We start from the raw sequence: 18,131 nt of genomic DNA on the forward strand, positions 1-18,131 counted from the left end.
AAACCCAGAGAACTCCCGTTGACCAGTCCGTTGGTCATAGCCCAACCAACCGCTAACTACCACAGTTCAGTGGTTTATGCACTCGGCCACCGAAAAGCGCTTATTACAATTAAGAAAGTTCAGAAATGAGAAACACCCGAGTCATTAGATCTAGAAAATTAAATACTTGTAGACTTTTTACAAGGTATTAACTTTCGATTGCACGCAGGCAAGTGCTGTTTGCTACCTGTTTCAATGACGACAGTGTGTCTTTTTAGCGCTGTATCATTCGCGCAGTAATTAAGTGAAATATAATATATACTATATATTTAAAATTATATCCTTTTCATAAAATTATATTTAGTTTTATTATTCTCTTCAATTTCCTGCCGTATAAATCAGCGAATCAGATATAAATTACAATCAATAGATTTACAGAAATCAAATAGAAATTTTGGGGTGAGATGTACAACATTATATAAGCTATAAATATATAAACGTAACCGCCTTTCTTCGTAGCAATTGAATCCTGGAAAGAATTTTTGTTTTGTGAAGTACAAATCGCAAATACATCTATAAAACTAATCAAGCACATTTTCGTTTGTTTTCTTCTACGCTTCTCAAATTCAACAGGCTCGAATATATTGAATGCATACAATTAGCCATCTGTAAATAGACAAAATATTCATTTTACAAAAATTTTATTTGCAGAATGTTTTAAATGTTTCTTTATGTTTTCGTCGAGTATGACAATAAACTCGCACGTCCCCGTACCTGAGGATTTTAAACTGACTTTAGAGAGAACATTAGAAGCAGATCACTACATTTGTGTTTTTCCCGAAAAACGTCTACCCCGCTGGCTGTTTTTTCCGTATAATATATTTGGTTTGATGATTTATTTTAGGTGTATAAATAACTTTATCAAATTATAAGTTCTAATTAAATAATTAATACGTTTGTTTAGGTGATAAGTCCCATTGATTTCAGTCGTAATTATATACATATTCTAAGAAGAATGTAATAATTAACATTGAATTGTCATGAATATTTCTATGCAATTAGATATACATTACATTTCATGTACAATGTATTTTTCGATAGATATAAAAGTTTATACAGAAAACGGTCAAACGAATATATCCACAAATAATCGAAATTTATTAGTATTATTTCTCTTGTCTGAAATTTATTAAAGTTTAAACTGTACGGTCTTAATAACATACAACAACGATATCTGAAGAGTCCTAAAATGGATCTTAATAAATGACATTGTGTTTTATTCAGATTATTTGTCTCGCAAAATATTACGAATAAATAAAAAAAATAAAAAGCAACTACATTTATTTACAGAAAAATTTATTGTATATAATACATTTTGTGTAAATCCCTTTGCAGTTAAAAATTCATTTTGGTATGAAAATTAAATCAACATTTACGTTACTTACTCGCCTACCTGTTAAAGTTTATCTTTGTTCACCAACCATTTTTTTTCGAAAAGTTAGGTCAGTTTTCCCGACTATAATTTAATTTATCGTAATGTTTTAAAATAAAGAAAAAATGTCGGTAATGGATGAAAAATAAGGAAAAATAATTGAAAATGAATGAACGAAAGAATCTGGAAACGAAAAGTTATTTTCAGACGCAATTCTATACTAAATAAATGCGCCATAACAATAGCGAATTTTAGCCACATTTTCATTTCTATTTTAAATGAAATTAAATAGTAAAATAAATTTAATAATTTCGAGCTAATTTACATTACATAAACTCGGGTGCATGTATAAAAAACAGTGTAATTCATATGCAAGGCTGTTAATTTAACGAATTGGAAATTGATTTCACTTCGCACATACCGTACATGCAGAAGATACTAACTGTTTTTAAATTAACCGGAAAAATATAATATTCATATTACTTTAAATGTTTATACCTTGATTGGAAATTTCTTAGTTATAGAGAAATAGTCTTCCAAAGACACAAGCAATGAAGCTTTCCCGAATCTCTTCATAAAATTCAAAATCTGTAATGAAAGTTTATACACGAGAGACGTATTTTAGTCATTTCTGACACGAATTATTCAGAAATTAATTATTTTATGCATTCAGCACAACTAAATATTCGTTACTCGAGATGATAATACTTCTTACTTTCAGCTTCTGCTCTAAGGTCAAATTACAATCAGCAAATCTTCGTATATCTTTGAAATTGTTTTGCATCTAAATATAAATGAACAATTAATCATTAATTTTAAACTGATGTAATGATTTAATACTTACAGCAGCAGTAAATCGACACAATAAATAAGCACCAATGAGGCAAGCGGTTACAGGATACAAATGTAAGAGATTTGAAAAGTTATTATCGTCACGTCATCGTGCATGTTAATGCGTGTCATAAAAAACAAAATAAAAAGTTGTCGTACAGACCAATGTAAATTAACAACAATCGTTAACTGGGTCGACATCTGCGACGAGCTTATAGTCAGCACACGTGCAGAAATTTGAACTCGAATACCTCAGTCTATTAGAATAGATTCAATTTCAAAATTTTGGCTGCGTCAAGACGTCGGCCTTGCCTAGTTGTAGATATTTGCAAAAAATCACGTTTAACGGTTGTGCGGTTGCTTTGAACTTCGAATGCACTTTCTATCTTTTATGATGAGCTGCACAAAATAAATTTCTTTCAATTTTTCGAAGTATTTTAATGAATATATTACCAATTCAAATATTCCTTTATATTTATATATTCTTTGAAGATGACGTCTTCTAATTCAGACAATTGAATTAGATGTCTGGTAATTAATAGAGTGGCAGCTGGCGAGTCTGTCATTAAAGAACTGCTATTGTGATTAAAGCCTTTTTAATGATCTTATTTCCAAATAGTTTATAAATTCGATTCCGTCATTATCGCTTACTTAAAATATGCAAACTTCGAATAAAATTTTTAAAAAATGAATATTTGTCTATTTACAAATGGCTAATTGTATACATTCAATATATTCGAGCCTCTTAAATTTGAGAATCGAAAACAAACGAAAATGTATGATGACGTTACCCCGAGCATATAACGCAGCAAATTATCTATCAATAGAACGTGTTGTTTCACTAATATTGCCGTAATAAAACTGTATGGCTTTATGTTCTTTTCATGCATCTATGAGTCATATTTTTCTCTTTTAGATGATTCACTGTGAAATTAACATTCATATTTTTGTGGTGTTGTTTTATTTATAAAATAGTAATTTAAAAATAAAAATAAAACATTTTTATTATTTTTCATGACATTTTAAACATTACAAATATTGTATTATGTTTACATCATTCACAAACTGTTTTACTTTTGCAATCTTTATTTGAAGGTCATGTAGAACATCGATTTTTGTTCGGGTCTTCTTACACCGATTTTGGTTCAGTATATTCTATAAAATGCTTTATGCTTACCATACTTTTTACTTTTTTTCCTCAATAAGGGATTAACAGGTATTTGCATTTGTGGTAGTAATTATTTTACCAAATCCTTCAGAAGTATTCTGCCTTTGTGTATTATATTTTCATGATATTTTTTGATTTTTTTTGTAAAGACAATAAATAAATTTAGTGTAACTAAATCTATCACATTTAAAAAGATTTCTACTAGTCAGGCCAACTGTTACATGTATATGTGGTTAGTTCTGATCCATTACATCGACACTGTCGTTTTTTTTTGTCATAATGTAGAATTATCTAGTGTGCAAATAAAACTTTAATTCCAATTATCATCTTTGATAATATTTGTAAATATCACAACAATTTGAAATTTCAATACGTTAGTAAATTAGGAACTAGTTATTAATTATTAACAGTAAATTCATCAAAATATTTTAACGTAATGCTTAAATATTAAACACAAAAATACTACATATTAACGTTTTTTATTAATTTATAGTAAAAGCATAATATATTTGACAATTTTCGCTTCAAATTTATTTCATAAACAAACAATAATTTTAACAGATTCCAAATTATACAGTTATGTTTGGCATTATTCTTATGCTTCTCTTTTTTGTTCTAGAATTTCCATGTTCACAGTAATCGCGACCCGCTGGTAAGCTTCCTCTGCAAATACCTTCCCGGCATCTACCGTCCCAGCCAGCAATTGAACCGTGTCCATACTTACATATGTACATATTATCTCTGGTGCAATCTCCTCCTAAAAAGCCATGTTCTCTCTGAAAACCGCAATAAGTACCGGCTCGACCGTAGCAATAACAAGATCCTGCAGATGAATCTACAAAGAATAAAAATTGAAATTTTTCGAATTAAACATTAAATTATAACTTTCTTATTAAACAAATGTAAGAAGGGATACAGAAATATAACGCGAATACATAAATATATCAAATTATCAGTGAGATAATAAAAATAAACATGTCGTAGCGACCAGCCAAATTGCATGTATATCTTTCGACTAACGATAAATAGTAATAAAAAATAAATGAAATTCGTTATATGAGATAAACTATTAGAAAAATGTCTTTATCCTACACTTCGTTTGGTATTTCAAGATAATTTAAATTGGCGTCATTATCCTTTCTCTATTATTATAATAAAAATAACATATAATAACATATCTGTATTAAGAGGTAGCAAAAATGTAATTTATAAAATTAAAATACTTCAAAAGATCATTATTCGTTACCCAAATTTTTAAAGGATTTCGGTAAATATTAATTTTAAACGTCTCCTTGCTATAATTCTACATACTAAAATTTTTAAAACTGATTGTAATGTCTTTGGTTATGCACGCGATTTCCAGCAAAGGGCGTTAAAAAAAACAAACAAAAAGCTTTTTCTATGTAAACTATTTTCCTAAAATTCTCGAAAATGGAAGCAGATAGAATGGAAGATTGTTTTTTGTGTTAGAATTTTATTTAATTCTTCTATTAACAAACGAGTCCAGTCCGAATTTGTTAATTTTCTACAATTTAAAAAATTCATTAATGGTACGCCCGCTGCCCGATAATGCTAATCACCACACTTCACGTAAGACTTTAGACTGGCTGAAAAAGAGTATGGATACAAAATAATGGATCATCCTGCGCATGTTCCGGATTTAGAACCGTGTGATTTTTACCGTTTTGGACCTTTTAAGAAACGTTTTGGCAGCTCGCACTTTCGCAGGATAACAACGTTAAATTGAAGGTGTAGTCCTGTACTTTCTCAAATCATTAAGTGGAGAAATTTTTCAGAAAATAATTTTTGTCTTTGTTTCCCTCTGTGAAAAATGTTTAGAAAAGAATGGCGACTATGTCGAAAAATAGCTTAGACTGAGTACTTTCAAATGGTTAATCTAAGTTTTAATATAATTTGTTATTAAAGTTGTTACAAAAGATTGTACCTTTATTTTGGTACATACCCCGTATATTTGACAAATACAATATAATTTCCAATGAACGAAATAGAAAGAAAGAATTTCGTATAATAGAAGAAAACGCGTCTCTATATGAATTTAAATGACGAATTATTTACCAAGTGTATATAAATTTACCAAGTCGTGACATTAGACCAGACAAAAAGAAGAAAACGTCTTCAATCTTTGCAAGAATGATTTGCAATAAAAACCCAATAATTACAACAAGATAGATAAATTCATAGTTTACGTATTTATAATAAGTAAAATGACGTGCTATTTTTAGAATTTATAAGATTGTACTTTGTAGTAATCGTAACCCACAAACAGGTCCGGATTTTCTAAAAAAGCTGAATAGGCGGCCTTCTGGAAACCTAAGGTGACAAACTACGAAGAGCGACATCGTTTTTAAAATATTAAATTATTTTTATCGTAAAAATTTTAACAGGTACGTAAATGTAGTTGTAAAGGCAACGAATATAATTTTAGCAAAAACAAAAACAAAAAAAATTCGTTATTATGGCACAGTAAAATATCAAATCCGTTTCTACCAGCTAAGCAGACGAATTTCCAGTGCCACCACGCATCTGCCTTTTAGTCTGACAATGCACAGAGACAACCTACATATTATCTCAAAAACAATCTCCGCCGAGATAGCCATTTCCTCTTGAGAAACCACAATAAAATTTCAATTTGAACTCATCTATAGTCTAATTAACGCAGTCCTTGTGAAACAAAATATGTGTCGACAGATATAGAATTTAAAATACTTAAATCTATACTTACAATGAACATACGCCAGAATTAAAACAACGGCAAAGAGAAAATACTTCATTCTGTAGTATGAACTTGGATACGAAATATGAAATACGCTTTATGATGATAGAAAACGAATTTGACACAGACGAACGGTTTTCATCTTTATATAGAATTTGATAGTGATTTCGCTAGGCAGTGTTTCGCAATTCGGTTTGCCGCGGCACACTGGTGTGCCGTCACAAGGTGAAAGGTGTGACGTGAACTTTTACATATTCTATTAATTGTCAAGTTTTATTATTTATCACGTTGCTGTTTTCTTATGCTTGTATTTCATTCTCTGACGCAGCACTGATGAAATATGATGATGTTTGTTTATTCTTTATTACAAGCCACGCATTTTTATGTATTCTAAGAAATTAAATATAAAATAAATTTGCTCACAGGTGTTTTGTTACCCTTGCCAATTGTTCTGTGTACGTGCTTCTCCCAAAAGTGCTGGGATTAGCCCTGTCCTTTATTACTTTATTACTTTATTTTGGTACTTGTCCCTGTTTGTTAGTGCTTCCTCAACTTTATTACATTCCTATACCGATTCACCAACCCATTGTTAGACTTTCCTTTGAAGAATATAGGTCCCGCGTCTTGCAAATATTTCAGTTCTATCTTAGCTGTGCTCTGTAGTAGTCCAAAAATTGTGATTGCTAGTCAGTCTTATTTTTTTCTATTATTATTAGACTATTTAATTTTTTCTAAGATGGACAAATTCCTTGTACGGAGTGTTCCTTCGACGAGTAGAAGTAGTGATAGCATTGAGCCCGCAAAAAAGAAACAAAAATTAGTGCGCCGGCAGTATAGTGATAATTATTTATCTTGCGGTTTTTTTGGTGTGGTGATAAAACGTGCCCAATCCCCGAGTGTATTGTTTGTGGTGAAAAACTTACTAATGCTGCTATGGTGCCCAGTAAATTGAAACGACATTTGTCAACAAAACATTCTTCTCTGTTAAACAAAGATGTCAATTATTTTCGTCGGTTGTTGGAACAAAACCGAAAACAAGCAGCATTCATGACTACAACAGTATGTGTTTCGGACAAAGTACAGGAAGCTAGCTATAAGGTAGCCGAACTTATCGTAAAGGCCAAAAAACCACATACAATAGCTGAAACGTTATTAATGCCTGCTTGTAAAGAGATGGTGAAAATAGTCCTGGGTTCAGAAGCTGCTAGTGAAATATCAAAAATTCCTCTTTCTGATGACACGATCAGTCGCCGAGTTATTGAGATGTCCAGTGACATTGAAGACATTATGAAGGAGAAAATCAACAGCAGTCGAAAGTTCTCACTTCAGATCGACGAGTCCACCGATATTAGCGGCCACGCACAACTTCTTGCTTATATTCGGTACATCGATGGTAATGTAATTGCAACTAATTTCTTTTTTTGCAAACAACTTCCCGAGCGAGCCACCGGTGAAGAAATATTTCGTGTAACTAACGAATATGTGCTCCAAAATGAATTAAAATGGAAGGACTGTGTTAGTGTTTGTACAGACGGAGCCGCAGCTATGACAGGCCGAGTGAAAGGATTTGTAGCTCAAGTACGTGAAATTAATCCTAACATACGATGCGATCATTGTCTTATTCACCGCGAAGCCATTGTTGCTAAATCTTTGCCACCTTCTCTGAAAGCTGTGCTGGACGAAGTAGTAAAAGTCGTAAACCTTGTCAAATCGCGACCCCTAAATTCGCGTCTATTTTCCGTTTTGTGTCAGGAAATGGAATCAGAACACACCACACTCCTGCTACATACAGAAGTACGGTGGTTATCAAGAGGAAAAGTGTTAACGCGAATATTGGAACTTAAAGACGAGGTACGTGTATTTTTGACTGTCGAGGGGCACGAGTACGCGAATTTATTTGCAGATGATGAATGGGTATGTAAGTTGGCCTATCTTTCTGATATTTTCGTACAATTGAATGAGCTGAACAGAAAAATGCAAGGTAGGAACGAAAATATTCTTACTAGTATGGATAAGATTCAAGGATTTGTGAATAAGCTAAATTTGTGGATACAGAGAATTGAAAATGGTTCGTTTGAAATGTTCTCGACTGTATGGTCACTTGCTTCCGGTAATAAAATGATGATGGATCTAATTAAAGAACATTTACAAATCCTGCAGCAGAGGTTCAAGAAGTATTTTGGAGACAGTGTTGAAGATATCGACTGGGTTCGTAACCCATTCGTTGCGATTTCAGAGTCTCTACCTATTCATCTACAGAGGAACTCGTGGAATTAAAAGCAGACAGAACATTGAAATTAAAACTCTCTCGAAGTGCCTTTGGATACATTTTGGTTGACAATAAAAAGTGAATACCCGGCTATATCCGAGATGGCAGTTAATATGTTATTGCCATTTTCAACTACGTATTTGTGTGAACTGGGCTTCTCGACGTTGACTGAAATTAAAACATCAAAGAGGGAGAGACTCAGATCCGTCGATGAAGAAATAAGAGTAGCATTGTCAACGATTCCACCACGGATCAGCCGTCTGTGTGCAGCTAAGCAGGCGCAAATATCACATTGAAAAGGTATGAGTAGAATTATTTATTTTAATAGTAGTAGAAAAGTGTATTTTCTACACTATACACTCTACAGTGAATTAAAGTTCATAAATTTTAATAACGCACGAATTGGTTAACACAACATTTGTTTAATAATAATAATAATAATAGGTTAGTGGCATAACGTAATTCCATTAATAGTATAATATATACGTTTTTAAGGGGAATAACATTTTGGTGTGCCGTGTTGAGTCGTGTCGAGTCATAGGTGTGCCGCGAGTAGAAAAAGGTTTACACTATAGAATTTCATAGTGATTTCGCTAGGCTAATGTAATAAATAATCTTAGCCAATTATTCCGTGATTGTTCTTTCAAAATTTGTTGTAAGAATTGCGATTTTGGGTGAAAGTAGTTAATTGGATATTCGTTTTGTTGTATCGAATTTCATATCTCAACAAGTATTTAAAGTAAAAGTATATAATTCCTAATAGTAAAGTAAATATTTGGTGAATTTATTAAAATAAAACGAAATAAAAACGATTATTTCGTATGATGGTAACTTTAAATAAACTAAATACAATAAAAATTTTCTAATAAAAGAATTAAATGTAATAAACTTTTGCACATCGTTAATTTGTTTCTTTACTTTTCATATGCTACAGTGGGAATACGTCTGTGTATACGCCACAGTTGATTTTTATGTGATAATTTCACAATTTATTTATAAGAGTGTAACATAGTTACAATCCAATTTAGAGGTTAACTAATTGTCGTTCAAAAATTTGCTTAAAAATGATATTAACTTAACTTTATCTGAAAATAAAATTTCCGTTTCTAGAATAGGAATATAATTTTTCTGAATTTGAAATTGAAAAGGTGTCGACACAGCAAAGCACCTAAATGCTGAAAAGAGTTAAAAAGTTAAAAAGTTACGAAAGTAAAAGTATAATATTAATACTTTAGATTAATAAATGCAGATTTTATATTTAAAGTTAATTCTTTGAAGTTCAATCAATTTTTATATCCTTTTTTCGACTATAAAATACCGCATTTTTCCATTAAACTCATGGGGGTTATTTTAAAAGTATCACGGGATTTTTCGAGATGAATTTATTACCTTGCAACAGGAGAAGAATTAAAATTAAAAGAAATGACATAATTATTCACGCATTTTCGGAAGAATCAAAACCGTTTATTGACTATATGGGTTACAGCTACAACATTTTAAATACTTGCTGTTTTCGTAGTTAACTTGATTCAGAGTCTTCCAATTCGGTTGTTAACTTGTTATTCATGTTACTGTAATCTTGATCTTACTAAGATTTTCTGGTTCGAACTCACCCTCTATTTCGAATTTCCCTAATCACTCCTCCGTCGATAAACTCTCGACTTATGAAGTCGATCGTAACTTTCCCACGCTCAATATTCGACAATATTTATAGATTTATTTTCAAGACTGGTCCCGTGAACCTTAGAATAGAAAGTGGTGTCTGACTCTATAAGAATTATCTTCTTCTTTGTAGTACTTCAATATGTTTTTTCTGTTTTTCAAAACACAGGTTTCTTTTTATTTTTAACAGCAGGGTTTTTAACATCAGAGGTTTTTTTATTTTTATTATCAGGAATTTATTAGAAGACTGGAGTTAATTTGAATGTCGGAATTTAACGAGGAATTCGATCATTTTATATAATTCGTGTAAACGAAAATGGAAATGTACAGACACAATTGATATCAATTTGTAAGGTTATTATATGACTGCTTTGAAAACTCGCGTTCGTCTAATAATAAATTAACAACAACAAGACAAAAGACTAATCAAAAGTAGCATGGAGCTAATGTAGTAAATACGCCTCAATTTTTATGTAAACACAGGTAATTGCACAGGTAAGAAATTAATAAAAAAATTAATTCAATACAAAACGTTTGTATTTTACTCGTAAATTATCATTTATGAATAACGATTAATATATTTTTTCTTAATTTTTAATTTAATTAATTTAAAAATCTACATAAAAAATCATACAGTAAGTGTTGAACTTATTAATGCTGCCATCTGTTATCAACTAAATTCATTAAAATAAAATGAACTTCTAAAGAAGTCAAATTTAAATTTAAAGTAATAAAAATTTATTTAAACACTTGTTGTTTAAATGAAATATTTACGTATGATTTGAATTTAACGATTTTACGGCTAATTTTGGAATACGGCTAATTTTAAAGTTTAATCATGGATTTACCTCCACATGAATTTGTTGAATTTAAATTTATTTTTGCTTTTTATTTTTAACATGTGAGATATAAGTATTTTTGATATATCATTAAATGTAGTAAATATATTATTAGTCATTTCTAAGTTATATATTTTTAGACTATATCGCTCATATTATCACAATCAAATACGTCATATAGTATCCTAATCAGAGGCGGCGTAAGGCGTGGGCGGCGTGGGCGACGTGGGCCACCTCAATTCAAGTGTTAGCATATGTTATTTTTAATTCAGATATTTTGTGTTAAGACATATTTAATTCATCATGTTCAATAATAATACCAGGATATTCAGTCTACTACTGTTTTCAACAAAGTTGAAAATACATCTTTAGTTCAACAAGAAGAATAGTTTAAAAGTAATAAGTTACAAATAAATACGTGTTCCTGAATTAACAAAATAAAAATATCTATTTATTAATATATATAATTGAGGAGTTCTATAAAATAAAGTACAGTACCTAAGTGCACTTAAATACCTTTTTCAGTTGTGTTTTATTATGCATATCAAATAGAGTTTTGTAGACATGGAGATTCGTCTTGCTCTAATATGCGCTTTACCCAATCATATTGAACATTTAATAAACCTCGTGGTAAAAGAACGTTTTGTGAAAACATTAATAGTTAACTTAAGTACCTTATTCCATGGAACTCTTCAATTGTAATAACAATAATAAGATAAATTATATGAAATATTTTCCAGCCATTCCTAAAAATACTTATTTATTTTATATATAGATAACTGGATAAAACCTATAACCTATATCTAAATAAAATAATTTAAATATTTTAATACATTAGAAATATCTACAGATAGTTCAATAAATTCAGAAATTCACATGTTAATCGAAATATCAGGCAAGTTCTTCAGTATAGGTAAAAGTTCTCCAACTGAATCATTCAATATTTGGATTTGTTGAAGTTTTGGCATATGTTATTTTTAATTTCCATACTATACTGAAGTATTTGATTGTGATAACATGTGATAGTCTAAGAATTTATAACTCAAGAATAACTAATAATATATTTACTATATTCTATATATACAGAGAAACATCGCTTAACGAAGCATTTCGCATAACGAGTGACGAAGAGAGGAGAAGTCCCGAATTGTGCGTAAGCTCCATCATGCTATTATCTGTGAATTATTATTATTATTATTTTTTTTTTTTTTTTGATTTTTGTAAAATGGGAATTCGCATTCAGGTTGGTTCATTCCGTGCTAGAAGAAAGATGATGTTGATTCACGCTCCTTAACAATGTATATTGTATAATTTTCTTTGAATAAACGTTATACGTAAAAATACTGAAATTACTTATGTATGAGCACGATATCGCATATAGGACGAGGAGTGAGTTTAAAGATCAAAATAAAGAAAATTACATTTATTAATACAATTCTAATTTTATTTCGTTAATCACAAATAAATTATCATCAAATGCACGTATTAAGGCAAACAACCATGTATTATTGACGCTATCACCTTTTGTCTACTCGGACTCGCCATCCGAAGCTTGTTACAATTCTCCTCTTTTTCACTGTTACTCCAGAAAGCATCGTCCTCTGTTCCGTCAGTAAATTTAAAATGTAGTATTCCTGAATGACTGGCTATCACTTTTGAGAGATTGCCCCTAAACAAGTTAGATAGATAACCGACACGACTTTGTTACTAACAAGAAAAGTTATGACGTACAGAAAAAGACAGCACTAAAAAATTGAGAATATATGTGACGATGTCATAGTAAATAATCGCTCGTTAGAATTAGTTTGGTTTATTTGGTTACAGGAACGCTGACACGTCAGCGAACTGCAGGGAATGCATACTAAAAAAAAACTTTTTATGGTAAGCTGGATCCCATTTAAATGAAGAAAAACCCGGAAAACTCCCCGTGACCATCCCGTTTCGTGAAAATATGTTTACTAACAAAATTCAATATTTGTTTTATAGTATATGTATATTATATAATAAAATCGCACACAGTATTACTCGGCTACCAGAGTGCGCTTATTAAACTTAAGAAAGTACTGTTCAGAAGTGAAAAACAACCGAGTGGTTAGATATAGAAAATTAAATACTTATAGACTTTTTACCTTGTAAAAAGTCTAAGTATTAAATATGCATATTTCGATATTAAGTAAGTCGTATAAGTATTAAATATGTCATATTTCGATTGCACGCAGACAAGTGCTATTTGCTACCTGTTTCGATAATGACAGTATGTCTATTTCGCGCAGTATCATTGTCACAGTAATTAAGTGAATATAATTTTATATATGTTTAAGTTAGAGGCATATGAATGTAACCGCCGAGTTTCGTTGCAATTGGTCGAACGGCCTACAAATGTATAGCGAACAAACAAACACTCCAGCCATTTAATATATATAAAAAAATTTATTTAATATAATGATAATCCTGGAAAAACATTTTTGTTTTGTGAAGTACAAATCGCAAATACATCTATAAAACTAATCAAGCACATTTTCGTTTGTTTTCTTCTACGCTTCTCAAATTCAACAGGCTCGAATATATTGAATGCATACAATTAGCCATCTGTAAATAGACAAAATATTCATTTTACAAAAATTTTATTTGCAGAATGTTTTAAATGTTTCTTTATGTTTTCGTCGAGTATGACAATAAACTCGCACGTCCCCGTACCTGAGGATTTTAAACTACTTTAGAGAGAACATTAGAAGCAGATCACTACATTTGTGTTTTTCCCGAAAAACGTCTACCCCGCTGGCTGTTTTTTCCGTATAATATATTTGGTTTGATGATTTATTTTAGGTGTATAAATAACTTTATCAAATTATAAGTTCTAATTAAATAATTAATACGTTTGTTTATGTGATAAGTCCCATTGATTTCAGTCGTAATTATATACATATTCTAAGAAGAATGTAATAATTAACATTGAATTGTCATGAATTGTCAATTGTCATAATTAACATTGAATTGTCATGAATTGTCTATGCAATTAGATATACATTCATTTCGTACAATGTATTTTCGATAGATATAAAAGTTTATACAGAGAACGATGAAACGAATATATCCACAAATAATCGAAACTTATTAGTATTATTTCTCTTGTCTGAAATTTATTAAAGTTTAAACTGTACGGTCTTAATAACATACAACAACGATATCTGAAGAGTCCTAAAATGGATCTTAATAAATGACATTGTGTTTTATTCAGATTATTTGTCTCGCAAAATATTACGAATAAATAAAAAAAATAAAAAGCAACTACATTTATTTACAGAAAAATTTATTGTATATAATACATTTTGTGTAAATCCCTTTGCAGTTAAAAATTCAGTTTGGTATGAAAATTAAATCAATATTTACGTTACTTACTCGCCTACCTGTTAAAGTTTATCTTTGTTCACCAACCATTTTTTTTCGAAAAGTTAGGTCAGTTTTCCCGACTATAATTTAATTTATCGTAATGTTTTAAAATAAAGAAAAAATGTCGGTAATGGATGAAAAATAAGGAAAAATAATTGAAAATGAATGAACGAAAGAATCTGGAAACGAAAAGTTATTTTCAGACGCAATTCTATACTAAATAAATGCGCCATAACAATAGCGAATTTTAGCCACATTTTCATTTCTATTTTAAATGAAATTAAATAGTAAAATAAATTTATTAATTTCGAGCTAATTTACATTACATAAACTCGGATGCAATGTAAAAAAACAAAGTGTAATTCATATGCAAGGCTGTTAATTTAACGAATTGGAAATTGATTTCACTTCGCACATACCGTACATGCAGAAGATACTAACTGTTTTTAAATTAACCGGAAAAATATAATATTCATATTACTTTAAATGTTTATACCTTGATTGGAAATTTCTTAGTTATAGAGAAATAGTCTTCCAAAGACACAAGCAGTGAAGCTTTCCCGAATCTCTTCAAAAAATTCAAAATCTGTAATAAAAGTTTATACATGAGAGACGTATTTTAGTCATTTCTGACACGAATTACTCAGAAATTAATTCTTTTACTGCGTTCAGCACAACTAAATATTCGTTACTTGAGATGATAATACTTCTTACTTTCAGCTTCTGCTCTAAGGTCAAATTACAATCAGCAAATCTTCGTATATCTTGGAAATTGTTTTGCATCTGAAAATAAAAATAATTAATGAAGAATTCCAGCATAATGTCATGACGTAATACTTACAGCAGCAGTAAATCGGGACAATAAATAAGCAATAATGAGGCAACCAAACAAAAGAATAAAGGCAGATAATAAGAATATAATTCTTATTATAAAATTCATTTTTATAATAATAAACTGTAAATAGCTAAACATGATTCCAGCAATAGAAAAAAATAATTAACCAGATTATAAACTGTGAGCGTTCGTTCACATGACCAGTGTAAGTCCAAAGTTGATCGTGAGAAATTATTATCGATTCTATTTCATACGATAAGTGTCTGTTATTTCTTTGTAGTAACAAATGTTGCTTTGATAAATTAATAAATGCAGTCATTACGATGTAAATAATTGTTGCAAGAATTATACAACTAAAATAAAATTCACCAAATAAATAATTTGCGTTAATTCCTAATACTAGTATGGTGCAATAGGAAACTTCGTGAGAAGAATGATATCTTTTTTGAAATGCAGAAAATTAATGTCAGAACGAAAACAAGTTTGTATTAGTATAAGCATACAGAAGACGATAAAAATAGAAAAACAGGAAATAATATTTATTATGCGATCGAAATGCTGTTTTTCGGAATTAGAAAAATTTCTTAATTTAATTGTTGGACTAAGTTTGTTTTTTTTCTACAGAATTATTTAGCATCACATACATAAATATAAAGATAAAACAAATACAATTTTACAATAATAACTTCGTGTCCAAATATTTTGAATTCACCAAGGCAAGGAACATTCTCATTGAGAATTGGAATGAAAGAAATGATTATTCTAGAAAGAAAGGTCCAGGAAATATATTTCACTAATCTACAATAAAAAGATTTGAAAAACTTATTCACAAAAGTGGACCCACTCGAATATTGACAGTTGCATTCAAAGAAAGGATCCACACCAAACACTAAAGCCATCGATAGGCACGGTTGAAGTAAACATCTCAAGCACAATTCAGTTAATTTTTCCATTTCTTTTCTTTTTTTTTTGCGGTCGGAATTTAACAAATAGTTTGTTACTTCTGTCTAATTAGATGGCTGAGAAATCTTTCGTCAAACTCTGTTTAAAGGAACTTCGGCCTTGTATCTAGGACAATTGTTTTGCGAAACAAATGCGATTTTATATTGCTTATATTAGAAATGTGTGCTTTACTCAGTGCGACCACGCATAAATATATTGAATTTATAGATATATACAAATATCAGTCTAAACCTAGATCTACAAAATATCATGACGCTCTATTATTAATGCTGATTTGTATTTGTGCGATTTTTTTAATGCGAATTTTTTATTTGTGCGGTATAGTTGGCGAGTAGTCTCGTGCGATTCGTCATGTCTCACGTTGACTTATTATAGCTAAATAAACTTATTATAGCATAAATGCACTTATTATAGTAATATTATTGCATGAATATGCGAAAAATGAAATAATTTACTTTTTAAGTCAACAAAACACCACCTGGACAAAAATTGTAAAACAGACGATAGACCAGACGATGCAGTCAAGTGCTGACATCTGTTGTCAATAAATTCTATTTCGTACGGTTTTGAGTTATTTTCTATGTGAGACTTTTTTTATGCGGTCCCTGTTGACCGCATAAAAAAATTATTTTTTAATTGTGTTGCGAAAACTATTATTTACAGCCATTCGTGAAGTTTCGTGAGATTTTTTTTAATGCGTTTTTTTTAATGCGGTCCCTATCCCCCGCATTAAAACAGGTTTGACTGTACAGTAGAGAACCGAAAATCGGAATAAATTGGGGACTGGGTTGTTCAGATTAGTGATTTGTTCTGATTACCGATTATGTACGAAAAAATATATTAACCTGTCGATGTTTAAATTTTTCTCGTTGCGTGTCGCTTCGTGCTGAATTTTCGTCGATTTTAAGCTAACGAAAATTTTTATAATAATAATCGAGGCTATCGTATCGTTTAAAATTATTTTTGCATTTTGTACAAACAAAATAAATATATTAAAAATATAAAAAACATGAAATTATACTTTAGAAGTAAATCTAGTGTCTAAAAACGTTCGATTCAGCACGACACAGTCAGACTGAAAATCGTTCGATTACCGGCGATCCTACCTATTATTGATTATAGATATTACAAATATCGTCTAAACTAGATCTACAAAATAACATGAAGTTATTAATAATGCTAATTTGTTTTGTGATAATATATTTTGATAAATCCGACAGAAATTGGAAAAATATTATTAAAGGTAAAATTAAATGCAAGTTTAAATAGAAACTTTTTAATTTTCTGTAAAATTAAAATATTTATGGTATCTATAAAATACGAAATTGTCGTATTTATTACGACGGTTGTGATACATACAAAGATGTATGTTGCACTATATCTTGCTTTTAATTGAATAGGTATTTATTAAGAATCGATAGGCGTAGTATTTGTATCATAAAACACAGGATGTTTCGAATAAACAGTGGCAATTAATTTTACATAGTATTTATTCTGTTCATTTATTTATCACGAAAAGTTTAAATTATATTTTCTGTTACATTTTGTATAATGAATAATGACTTTATTTCGTAATCTTAGAATGAATGAAATGAAACACTTAAATATTAAGAACAGCAAAGCATTACAGTAATTAATACTTAATTCCATTCTATTAACATGATCGAAGTGAATCTTGCCTACCTAAAGTTTACAGGCTTTTATATGATGATATGATAGTATAAGTTAACACATCATATGCTCTTTTCATTACGTCCCAGCTGCGTTATCAAATACGTACAGTATCTCATTAAACAGAAACCAGAAAGTTACATGCAAACATTTTGCTTGATGCAAACTACTTCAATATAGTTGAATATTATTCTTCTATAGTTGAATATATACTTCAATATAGTCTTTAATATTGTTCTTTCTTCCCAGGAAATTTTATCGTATTATTAATTCATTAAAGTTCAAGAATGACGACTTCCTATTTATATATTTAATGTCATTATTTCTTTGAACTGCTGTATGAATCATACGACGCTAT

The 18,131-nt window shown here is 30.0% G+C and overlaps 1 protein-coding gene across 1 annotated transcript; it reads right to left on the reverse strand.

The window, feature by feature from the left end:
- Positions 1 to 557: 557 nt before the first annotated feature.
- On the reverse strand, positions 558 to 15,244 carry LOC136972321 (uncharacterized). The gene is made up of 4 exons (XM_067266876.1): positions 15,146 to 15,244; positions 15,019 to 15,087; positions 1,910 to 1,999; positions 558 to 645 (listed from the first exon to the last, which is right to left on the reverse strand). The coding sequence occupies exons 1-4, from the start codon at positions 15,242 to 15,244 to the stop codon at positions 565 to 567; spliced, it is 339 nt and encodes a 112-aa protein (XP_067122977.1). The 3' UTR covers positions 558 to 564.
- Between the last annotated feature and the right edge of the window lie 2,887 nt (positions 15,245 to 18,131).

This window comes from Centruroides vittatus, unplaced genomic scaffold, assembly GCF_030686945.1.
Source record: "Centruroides vittatus isolate TY-2023 unplaced genomic scaffold, ASM3068694v2 contig_290, whole genome shotgun sequence".
Lineage (NCBI taxonomy): Eukaryota > Metazoa > Arthropoda > Arachnida > Scorpiones > Buthidae > Centruroides > Centruroides vittatus.

Bases quoted from the DNA above. Each gene is read 5' to 3' on its own strand.
- LOC136972321 (XM_067266876.1), bottom strand. From the start codon at position 15,244: ATGAATTTTATAATAAGAATTATATTCTTATTATCTGCCTTTATTCTT. The intron at 2,000-15,018 runs GTAAGAAGTATT...CTTTCATTACAG, and splicing joins CCTTAGAGCAGAAGCTGAAA to ATTTTGAATTTTATGAAGAG. The intron at 646-1,909 runs GTATAAACATTT...GTCTATTTACAG, and splicing joins CTAAGAAATTTCCAATCAAG to ATGGCTAATTGTATGCATTC.